Raw genomic sequence first — 12,529 nt, forward strand, 5'->3', positions numbered from 1 at the left:
CAAACTGCTACATGTCAAGTGATTAATTAATTAATTAATTAAATTTAGCATTTTTAAAAAATCAAACTATTTTAAACGCACTACGATTACGAAATATTTATAACTTGAATATAGGGATCAATATATAACATACTTAACTTCATTATATTGTTACATTTATGATGATGTCTAACTGTACACAAGTGCATATCAAGCCGTGTCCAAAAAAACAACAACATTGAGGCATCAATGAGGGAATTCGGGTAGTTTCATATAATAACCAGTTTATTTGTTATAAGTCGATATTACTAGTAATACATGTATCATACAAATACTGTACATCTTTTATGAATATTTCAACATTATATCGTTTACCCATTTAAGTAGTAATTTTATATGATACCAGATCTTCAATATATGGATCCAAGTAAGTCATGTATGGAACCAGATGCTATTATATGAAACCCGAATTATCAATATATTAAATCAATTTTACAATATATGAAAAACCAGTTTATCAATATATGTAACCGAAGTAGCAATATAAAAGTTGATTTTCACATTATATGATAACAGTTCTTCAATATATGATACCAAAGTAGCAATATATTGAAACCAAAATGTCATTAACTGACGGGACTTTTTTACAGGCTGTATTTCTGTCCTTGCACCGGTATTACAGTCCTTGTTTAAAGAACATCGTGCTTCACTGACTGCATACTGACTGCATACTATAAGGAAATATTTGAAATTAACGTCACATTCACTTAAATGGGCTGGGCAGGCAAAACTTATCGTTATATATGTAGGAGTTTGTATGTCATAATTTAAGCTATTGAGTCGTACTGACCATTAACAAAAACATATTTAAAAAATAAGTTTATCTCGACCTTTTACCTTTGATCAAAAATAGGCAGTGCCAGAAGGAACACATCAAGGTAATCTACTGACAAAGTTAAAAAATAACTTGTCAAATAATAATTGATTTTCATGAAAAAGTTTATGCATTGTAATAACAGAACCCAGTGACCTCGGTCTTTGACTTGTTGACTTGAAAAATAGGCTATTTTGGTTCCATATAATGACAATTGCTATCATAGAATGTAACATCAACTTAATATACTAGCTGCTACTTTGGTTCGATACATTAATAAAATGGTTCCATATGTTGTAAAAAATGACTTAATATAATGATACTTCGGTTTCATATAAGGGCATATTGAATATCTGGTATCATATAATGTGACAATCAAACTTATATATTGATACTTCGGCTCCATACATTGATAAAATGGTTTCATATATTGTAAAAATGAATTAATATATTGATAATTCGGTTTCATATAAGGACACCTCGTTCCATATATTGTTACTTTGGTTCCATATATTGAATAATTTGTATCATATATTGTAATAACCAACTCATATATTGATACTTTGGATCCATACATTGATAAAATGGTTTCATATATTGTAAAAATGAATAAATATATTGATAATTTGGTTTCATATAAGAACACCTTGTTCCAAACGTTGTTACTTTGGTTCCACATATTGAATTATTGGAATCATATATTGTAATAACCAACTCATATATTGCTAATTTGGTTCCATACATTGATAAAATGGTTTCATATATTGTAAAAATGATTTAATATATTGATAATTTGGTTTCATAGAAGGACACCTGGTTTCATACATTGCTACTTTGGTTTCCATATATTGAATAATTTGTATAACCAACTCATATATTGCTACTTTGGTTCCATTCATTTTTTCTTTAGATATATCGTTTAAATAACAATAATTATCTTTAAAACTTCATTAAATGCCGTTTTATTGTTAAAAAAAAACATTTTTTACAACATTAAAATTTTTGGCTGCTAGGCCGCCAGGCCGCTGGGCCGCCAACTTCACAAAAATGACAAACTTAATAAAATCTCTGAAAGTGATTTTTTCTTTAGATATATCGTTTAAATAACAATAATTATCTTTAAAACTTCATTAAATGCCGTTTTATTGTTAAAAAAAACATTTTTACAACATTAAAATTTTTGGCTGCTAGGCCGCCAGGCCGCTGGGCCGCCAACTTCACACAAAATGACAAACTTAAAAAAATCTCTGAAAAGTGATTTTTTTCTTTTAGATATATCGTTTAAATAACAATAATTATCTTTAAAACTTCATTTAAATGCCGTTTTTATTGTTAAAAAAACATTTTTACAACATTAAAATTTTTGGCTGCTAGGCCGCCAGGCCGCTGGGGCCGCCAACTTCACAAAAATGACAAAATTAAAAAAATTTCTGAAAGTGATTTTTTTCTTTAGATATATCGTTTAAATAACAATAATTATCTTTAAAACTTCATTAAATGCCGTTTTATTGTTAAAAAAAAACATTTTTACAACATTAAAATTTTTGGCTGCTAGGCCGCCAGGCCGCTGGGCCGCCAACTTCACAAAAATGACAAACTTAAAAAAATCTCTGAAAATGATTTTTTCTTTAGATATATCGTTTAAATAACAATAATTATCTTTAAAACTTCATTAAATACCGTTTTATTGTTAAAAAAAAACATTTTTACAACATTAAATTTTTTGGCTGCTAGGCCGCCAGGCCGCTGGGCCGCCAACTTCACAAAAAAATGACAAACTTAAAAAAATCTCTGAAAGTGATTTTTTCTTTAGATATATCGTTTAAATAACAATAATTATCTTTAAAACTTCATTTAATGCCGTTTTATTGTTAAAAAAACATTTTTACAACATTAAAATTTTTGGCTGCTAGGCCGCCAGGCCGCTGGGCCGCCAACTTCACAAAAATGACAAAATTAAAAAAATCTCTGAAAGTGATTTTTTTCTTTAGATATATCGTTTAAATAACAATAATTATCTTTAAAACTTCATTAAATGCCGTTTTATTGTTAAAAAAACATTTTTACAACATTAAAATTTTTGGCTGCTAGGCCGCCAGGCCGCTGGGCCGCCAACTTCACGCTGCTAGGCCGCCAGGCCGCTGGGCCGCCAACTTCACGCCGCTGTGTAAACCTTTAGCATCTTCTTTCTGGACATCGATCGATATATAATCGACCGATTAACGTGGATAAAATTTAATGTCAATCTTGCCCGTTTGCAACCATCGTACGGGGACTGTAATGTATACGGGTGTAATTAAGTGTGTGTAATTGAGACTATCTATAGTTGCCAACGGTTGCCATTGTAGGCGAGTCTTCTAGAAGAGTAATAGTTGTTTGAGATTTTGGAGGACAGTGCAATATACAGATAATGAAAGATGCCCAAATCACAGCTATCCAAGTTTTTAAGCACTTACACATGAAACCTCCATTTAATGTGTGCTTAAACACTTGGAAAGCTAAAGAAGCAGATTGTTCTGAAACATCATTCTGTATCTTGCACTGTTCTCAAAAAATCTAAAATGACTAATACCTTTATGAGGGACTCGTCCATATGGGCAACCAGTGGCGAGTATAAATAAACTCTCTCTCGCTCTCTCACACACACACACACGCACGCACGCACGCACGCATGCACGCACGTCAGAGGTTTCTTTAATGTTCCATTTACAATTTACAAAGAAAACTTTGATTTCAAAGTGTGTAAAAGCCTCCCATAATAGCCAGCAAAGAAAGGAAGGGAAAGAAGCCAGACTGGAAGAAGGCAAAACATTCACCAAGAAAACAAGGAAAAAGGCTAGCAGAAGAAACGGGGGAGAGGGACAGTCTGAAGTGGACGGTCCCCGCTTAAAATATGACGTAGATTTAACAAAGCAAATGTCTTCGTTGGTTCTTAATATATTATGTTATTATATTATCTTACTTTGTATTACACATACGATTAAGCGTGCATTTAACGATTTGTTTCTGATTGCTTCCCAAGATTATCAAGATGAGTTACGTAAACAAATCATATTATCACTATTAAATAATTCCTAAAAAGTGTACATGCTATTCCTAGCATAATGAAATCTTTTTGAATCATTATAACAAGTGCTTTCCGAAAACAAAATGGTTCTCATCTACTGCAGTACAGTATCACAATATATACAAAAACATTTATTGCTTGGAATTTCATTTTAACAGCTGTGTTGACATTCTACTAACATAATGGCTGAGGCTACTGAGTGATATATCTAGAAACTTCAGTACCAGTTTGTTTTTTGTGTTAACATGATAATACCAAATAATTCTGTGCTGTGATTGAGCTTAAATATTAATTTCTGATTTTATAGCTGATAATGAAAGTAAATATGTTCAATTCGATCTGTAATCAATACCTCTAGCTTTAATGTTAAACCATGAAACATTAGAACAAGTTGATCTTTTTATTGCTAGTATTAAATTATAAGAACACAAAATGATAGTGATACAGTGTATGATGTATGTTGTGAATGGATCGATTCCAATATATAATAAAGTTCCCTAAAAACTTTTGTAAATAAAACAGAATGTCACTCAAACACCGACATGAAGTTCATATTTAACAACAGGAAAATAGTCCTGTTCTGTTTTTATATAAGCGTACAAGAAGAGTGTTCGAGTATGTTTATATTTTGATGGTGAATTAAATATTTATTAACACGGAAATAATAAGTAGATTTATCTTCTTTTGAGAATTAAATCCCTTTTAAATTTTTGACGGGTGCATATGTGTATTTACCTCAAAACTCATCCATGTGAAACGGTAAATCATTCTCTCCGATTTGTTTTCGGCACGATTTTTTCGTGCGTACATTGTAAAGGCTGCTGCGCAATTCAAGTTTAAAATTTGACGTGGTAACATCGCTTATTAAAATCCCACCCTCCCTTCCGTTATTTGTATTTCAATTTTACATAAACATGTTTATTTTTCAGCTTGAATCCAGCTGGTTTTTCATTACTTCCCGTTCAACCATGCCATGCCGCTCCATCGACACATGTGTCCAGTAATTGTTGCATAGTCGGCACAGTCTACAGAAAGCATTATATTCCACGCATTTAATGTTTGACATGATTTGATGTGTTAACACTCAAAGTTCTCCGCCTGATTACAAATTTGTTGAAGAAATTATAACAATTTAATAGTAGTATGAAATAAACAGTTTAAGTTGGAACATTATACAATACATAGAAATTAATTTATTAAAACAATTATCAGTATGAACAATCATTATTTGAGCTAAATGATTAAACATGATTAAAATTGTTTTTCAAATATATATTCTAATGTTAGATAAATTTGCAAGGATGCGACCTGACATTTTTGTGGTATGACATTGACAAACGGGTACAGGTTTCAAATTTTTCCCACTGGGTTTTATTGTTTTTTTTCCTGGGCGAGTCGACCACAGTTTGCAAGTTTCATGGTATAATAAATCAAAAATGTTTTTATTTTACTGTTTTCAAGTGCCTTATTTTATTGATAATATCCGAAAAACTGGAATATATCTTTCATAATGCCAATTCGTTTGTATAATTGATGCACTAGTGTATTACATCCAGTCGTGACTTTATATAGTATTTCTGTAACTTCTCCAGATTAAATTATGTTCAAGACTTTCCATATCATTGCGAATATCTCATTGTTAAGAGATTTACACTCTTTCTCACTTAAGTACGACATTCCATGTTTTCAATGTTCTATGAAAATTTGTGGAGATATATAAGCCTGATCATTCTTGTAAAATGTTTTAACAATTGTTCCTACATCAAAGATTTAATTTGAGCTCAAGTTTACTAGCTTATTGGTTTGATTTTGCTAGTGGCAATCGCTTTTGCAAGGAAGGGGTACGAAAAACAGCATGTCTTCAACTAAATCGAAGTATGTTTCATTGCACGTATCTTCGTACAAAAAGTCGTGGTTAACAGTAAACACAGCTTATTTTCGTTATTCTATTGCAGATTTTGACATATAAAATGTTATTGATATTCCGAAAATTAATTTTCTCAAAATCAAATTTGAATTGCTGGTCTTCAAAGTCGATATCATTTACGCGTCTTAATTGCAAAACAATGTTAATTATACATGGTAACTTATAAATGGTTATTTCAATAGCAATATTAAGTCTACAGTAATATAGTTCACATAAAATATGAAGATTAAGAGTATCTGTGTAACCATTTTGTTATTTACGTTGATTTGGATTTTACAAGCGTAATTTTTAGAAAATCATTTACGAGGCTCATCAATACCATGCGTTTTACAATATGTTTTCAATTATTTCAATGTTATAATACGTCAGATATCTAGAGCAGGTATTTGTCTTGCTTATATTCTGTTATTCATGTAAACCATTCCACTATTTCTCATAAAATTCCCTTGTCCAACAGAAATTTTCAACATTTACGAGCCTTACGGGACTCACCCTCTTTCACATTCTCTTGTGATTTATTCTGCTAAATTTGTTGAATTATTTCAACTTGTTAATGGACATTGGTATTGTTGGAATAGTATTCTTCCACGAAAACAAAGAAGTATCCATGTTTTTTAAACATACGCATCTGAAATGTGTTTTTCGCTTGCAGATAGCTTCTAAAATCATAATTTTGATATTGTATTTGGTATTCAGACGTTTTGACTATTATAGAGTTCAATGGATATTTACTTTCATATACGAATACATTAAAACTTATACTTCAATCACAAAAATGAAGTAAACATGAAAACAGGCGTGTCCGGTATCTGGCTAAACTGTCCCGTAAATGGTAAAATTAATTTTGGAATATTCATTCGAGTAAAAGGAAATTTTGAGTCCACGCGTATCGATGTAAACGCAATAATATTGGGGTATCTTGTATTAATTGTAAGATAGAAGGTTCTTTGGAGTAGATATAGTGAGAACTAACTATTATTTGTCTTTAATTAAATACATTCTGAAAATTTTATAACATTTTCATAGATGTTTCAGTTAAATGGACAATTACTTTCCATGCATCTTGATATAAAATATTTTAGTTTATCTAGATACTTAATATCTGTTTAAACAAACATACTGTACATTGTTTTGCAGTTCAATTATAAGATAATAGTAATTAGATCGATGTGTCCCGTAAATGACCAGAGCGAAATAATGATATAAAACAGTGATTTTCTCAATGAAAGTGATATTTCTATTAGAAAAAAATGTTTGTTTTGGTTCGTACTATTGTTTTCGTTTACACTTACTTGGATTTTATGCAAAACAAGCAATTTTGTTGAACTTCTAAGACCATTTGTGCGATCTTTCACTCATTTTTTTACTATTTTCAGTTCAATTGTTTAAATATTGATATTAAAGCCCAACCTTGCCAAAGGAATATCTGCTCCATTTCATAAATAAATATAAGTTAATCTTCAATCATTATAAATATATAATTCAAAGTATTTACATTTCTTTCTGTCAATCCATAGCATCTGGAGACTAGGTCAATTGCGGGACAATTGAAAAATCATTTACGAGTCCTTAATAAATTGTCAATATGTGAGATGACGTAAATTATTTCACATTTTACAATTGAATAATAAATAAGTAGGTACTTCAAAGAGTTCGTTAGTAATTATCACATCTTCTTACTCGTCCATTGTATGTATCTGTTGATTTTATAAGGTTATTCATTTTGAAAATGAGATTTAAGCATATACGATATGAAATGCATTTCCATGAGTTGTTTTCAAAAAGATGTATTTTTTTTGTCAGTTCAATGATTGATTCTCATTTCCAGATGTTCATATAAATAGATGATAGAAAGTTTATTTAAACTTTCTGGTTCTATCTAGAAAACCTGTCATAGGGAAAAGTCTAGGACATCTGTACTGATAATATTTTATATTAAAGATGTCAAGATACTTATTATTTTGGAATGGAATAAAATTTTAATATACAAGAAAGTTCATTTTTCAGTCCTAGAATTTATGAAATGTCGTACTTAAGTGAGAATGAGTGTTTAATGGGAGAAGTTTGCCGTGATTTCTCTTAAGCTTTGTTATTGTTTTACTCTTAAAATGCCACGCCGCTTTACAATCTTGTTGACATCGTAGCGGCAAGCCCAAGCAGAGTTCTTATTGTCATAATTTACAGCACTTTGCGTTGCTATGTATGTAGCTTTCCATGCATTTAGCTGTCTTTCATATTTTTCTCTCATTACATTATTTATTTCATTTCATATTTTTTGACGATGATATTTGTTTACACCAAAATGCACAATAAAGTCACGGCCTTATTCCAATCATTCTGTGTTCTGTTATTTTATTCACAATTTACTTTTTATAAAACAGTTACGTTTTCTCCTGGGAAATATAACCATTGGTATTAGAAAAGTTGCGCAGTTCCAGATGGTGCTATATTTTGCTATGCAAAGATATATGAATGTGATATGTGGTGATCTTTGGTTCTACCGTTTTAATAGCTTAGAAAATGCTACTCTTGGTTCTACATTCATGCGTATCTACTACGTATTGTTTTGTTCATTTATAAAGAAATCGTGTCATCTTAGACCCCACATCTATCAACGAAAGATATCTCAGCAATAACTAGTCTGCTTTCGAACCTTGTCGTAGTAAGACTACCCGTTAATAAATAAAAAGCCTGTAAAAACTTAAACTCGACAATCAAAAGGTTTTTAAATGATATTTGATTTAAGTTACTTTCTGGTACAATGGACTGGAGGCTTTATAGTTCCGCCCCATAAAGAGGATGACATAAAGGACCCAAGCAATTATAGAGGACTTTCTTTACTAAGTTCTTATGATAAATTATTTAAGAAAATTTCAAACAATAGATTAAATACTTTGGCAGAAAAATACCACGTCAATATTGAAGCTCAGACTGGTATTAGACAGCACATGGGAACTGCAGAACATTTTTGTTCTGCATTGTGTTATTACGTATCTGTTGAATAACAATAATAAACTATATGCTGTGTTTGTAGATTTAACTAAGGCTTTTGACTATTTAGTTAGAGATATTATATGTTTTAAACTTATTAGATATGGATGTTAGACGTTATTAAATCAATGTAGTCCAGAATAAATATCAAAATGTTTTGGGTGAAGAATTTACAGGTGCCACACAAGCAGAGACTTTATCACCTGTTTTGACCATATGTCTTAATGACATAGAAGACTATTTTATCATAATTGATTTTGAAGGACTTAATTTAGGAATCTTAAAATTGATTTTACTTTTATATGAATATATGCAGATGATATTGTTATTTTATCTGAAACAGAAGAAGGCTTTTATAAAGGTTTATTGTTATTGGAGAATGATTGTGATAAGTGGAGATTAACTGTTAATATTAAGAAAACTAAAATAATGATTTTCAGAAAGGAAACAAAGACGTAACATTTCATTCGTATATAATGAAGAACATTTGGAAATTGCCGAAAAATTCACTTGTTTAGGAATAGTTTTACAACTGGTTGATCTTTTAATACAACATTTGAAATTCATTGTGGCCAGGCTTTGAAGGCATTATATAAATTACAATTAGATTTGATTTAATTCTCATGTATAACTGTGAAACATGAACTAGACATTTTTGGTAAATTAATCTCACCAATTTGAACTACGCTTATAAGTTCAATTATTTTTTGTAAAAAAATTGTTAGGCGTCAGAGTGCAAACTCAGAATAATTTTATTTGTGGAGAACTAGGAAATGCATCTGGCTTAAATCATACAACCTGAGGATTTAAAGTATATAAAAAAATCTAAAAATGGATTATGATTTATTGAACAGGAAGTTACATATAATACAAAAGCACATGTTTCTAAGTGTCAGAAATTTATTACAGTCAATTGGTTTTAATGATGTATGGTCATCTCAATGTGTAGGTGTATTTTTCAGCTTAGTCAAACAAGTAAATGAGGTTTTTGTACAAAATTAGTTTTTAGAATTAAATGACTCAAGTAATGATCATTTTTATGTATTATTTGCAGATTTTAAATTTCAGAAGTATTTAAACTGCACTGTCTCGCTTTAGAGTTTCTTTAGAAAGACTTGAAACTGAAACTGGCAGTCGGAATAAACCTAGTGCTATACCGTTTAATGAATAGGAATGTAGAAATTGTTTCATTTTAGAAGATGAATTTCACTTCATTTTAGAATATTACTACGAAAACATAATATAAAAAAACCTTTTGAAAATGACCAAATATACCTATACTTATTGTGTTAATAAACCAAGAAAATGAAACAGAAATTAGAAACTTATCAATACGAGGGGTGATCAAGAATTAGGAAGACTGGTTCAATATCTTTGAAACGGACCCATATAAAATATTTTTATTTATATCACTATCGGGACCTATATCTTTGCCATTTACAAGGAGCTGTTCATCAGTCATGCATTACTCAGAGCAGAATAACTAGCATAATTGTAACTATAATAACGCGTTACCGGCCCAGGTGCTATTTTTATACATAATTGCTTTATTCAATGCATTATAATTTCGACACTGTTTATCAAAATACAAAAATGTAACAGAAAAAATGCGGGAATATGTTTTCGGACGTTTGTCTGACGTCGCATAAAAATTTGACGTCATTTGACGTTAGATAAAGAAAATAAACAACGTTTAAACCATAGTAGTCCGTTACGCAGCTAAGTTAAAAATGACATCACAAGAACGCCTTGAATTGCGTGCCAACATAAAGTTCTGCATGGAATTAGGTGAAACGCCTACCGACACATATAAAAAGCTGCAGAGGATCAGAGGAGAGAATGCTGTTTTTCGAGCACTCGTTTTTAAGTGGTTCCGGCGATTCTTTGAAGGGCGGAAGTCACTTGAAGATGATGAAGGGTGTGGAAGAAGGTCGAGCGTCAAGCCGTCAGATGTGACGTCAATTGAAGATATTATCAAGGAGGACGCAAGAGTGACCGTTCGAGAGATATCAGAAGTAACTGGGATGAGCTATGGTATCACCAAGAAATTGAACATGCGAAAGGTTTTTTATGTGCATTAACTTATGTTTTTTTGTTTAAATCACTGTACAACCTATTCAGTTTCGAATATAAAAAATCAAATTTTCCGCGCTAATTTATGATTTCGCACGTATTGTTATAAACAATAAAATGCACGGATACACATTTGTTTTAAACATGCTGCGTTATTCAAATTTATAAACAATGTATCAAAAACTTAAATAATTTCACAAAATACCTTAATATATAGAGGATATTGAATGAGTGTAGTTTAATACTTAATAAATTAAGCATTGAATCTACACGAATATAATATTCTATTTATCACATATATAAATTATAAAATAAGAACAGTGAACTGTTAAAATGAGTAATTTTTCAATGAGGCGCCTATAGTGTAACGCTGACATTAGCGCGCTTTTAACGCTATGTTTATATATAGCGCAAATGACGTCACGTCAAAGTATTATTACACTAGTGTAATATCGTTTTTATTAAATGGCTTTATTACACTCCTGCGCCGCGGTTATAGAGAATAATAGGTTGGTGCCGTGGATGGAGAAAGTTTTTCTGGCGAGGCGGAGGAATATATTGGGTGAGCCAAAGGCGAACCCAATAAATTCCGGAGCAGAGCCAGATAAACTTTCTCCATCCACGGCACCAATCTATTATTCTATTTATCCTGTCACCGTTTATTTTTTAGTTTAAACATATTTATTCCCGAAAGTATATATAATGTACATACATACAAATATATAACAAACAAAACATTTTACACAATGGAAAAGGATGAGAATAACAGACAAGTCTTATAGAATTCTTCTCCTTTGGCGAACTATATGGTTTGTCTTAAATAAGTTTATAATTAGTATATACTAGACAAGGGAATAAGTATTAATTAAAACAACCCCCAAAAAAAATATATAAAATTTTTATATAAAACTTTTTAGAATTTTTGAATTTAACTTTCAAAATAGAAATTTTTCTAAAAATGGGAAAAATATATAAAAAAAGAAAAAACAAAATATTTGGGAAAAAAGGGAAAAAAAAAGGGTTTTTAGAGGATTTATAGCCTAAAAAAAAATGGATTTTAAATGAAATTTTTTTTTCGTTTTTTTTTTCTTTTATAATTTTTTTACATTTGTAAAATATAATTAAACGTTTTCCTGGGGATGGGAAGGAAAAAATGGGGTTTTTTTCCATAGAGAAGTTTTTAAAGAAGGGTTTAATTTCTTGGAAAGTCTTTGGCAAGTTAAAGGGGGGGATTGGTTTTGCGGACGGGATCGTTTTGACAGCAAATCGAAAAAAAAAAAATTTTTGGGGGAGTTTCGGTTTGCCCACAATTACACAAAGGGGTAAGAGAAATGTTTTTCAAAAAACAGGTGGTGATTTAATGCGCTGCAGTTCGTTCGAAGCCGAGTGTGAAGGACCTGCGGTTTACGACTACCTGTATAAAAGTATGTTGGTGTATATTTTTCTGTCCTTGTTTAAGAAAGTTTTTAAATGAAGATATTGTAGGGCTGTTTCGTATTATAACAGGCAAGTTGTTCCAATCACGAATAAACTGATGGCAAGAAAGAATTGTGGTACAGAGTAGTCCTTGATGTAATTCCTCTGATATCTTCAGAGTTTCGTAAGCTGTAACGGGATT

The 12,529-nt window shown here is 30.8% G+C and overlaps 1 protein-coding gene across 1 annotated transcript; it reads left to right on the plus strand.

The window, feature by feature from the left end:
* Positions 1 to 10,568: 10,568 nt before the first annotated feature.
* LOC132715952 (protein GVQW3-like) lies at positions 10,569 to 10,901 on the plus strand (the record flags this gene model as incomplete). Its single annotated transcript, XM_060699071.1, has 1 exon — positions 10,569 to 10,901. A coding segment is annotated over exon 1 (333 nt), but the record flags the coding sequence as incomplete, so codon positions are not given.
* Positions 10,902 to 12,529: the final 1,628 nt, after the last annotated feature.

Source organism: Ruditapes philippinarum, unplaced genomic scaffold, assembly GCF_026571515.1.
Source record: "Ruditapes philippinarum isolate M1 unplaced genomic scaffold, ASM2657151v2 ctg22897_1_1_1_1, whole genome shotgun sequence".
Classification (NCBI taxonomy): Eukaryota; Metazoa; Mollusca; class Bivalvia; order Venerida; family Veneridae; genus Ruditapes; species Ruditapes philippinarum.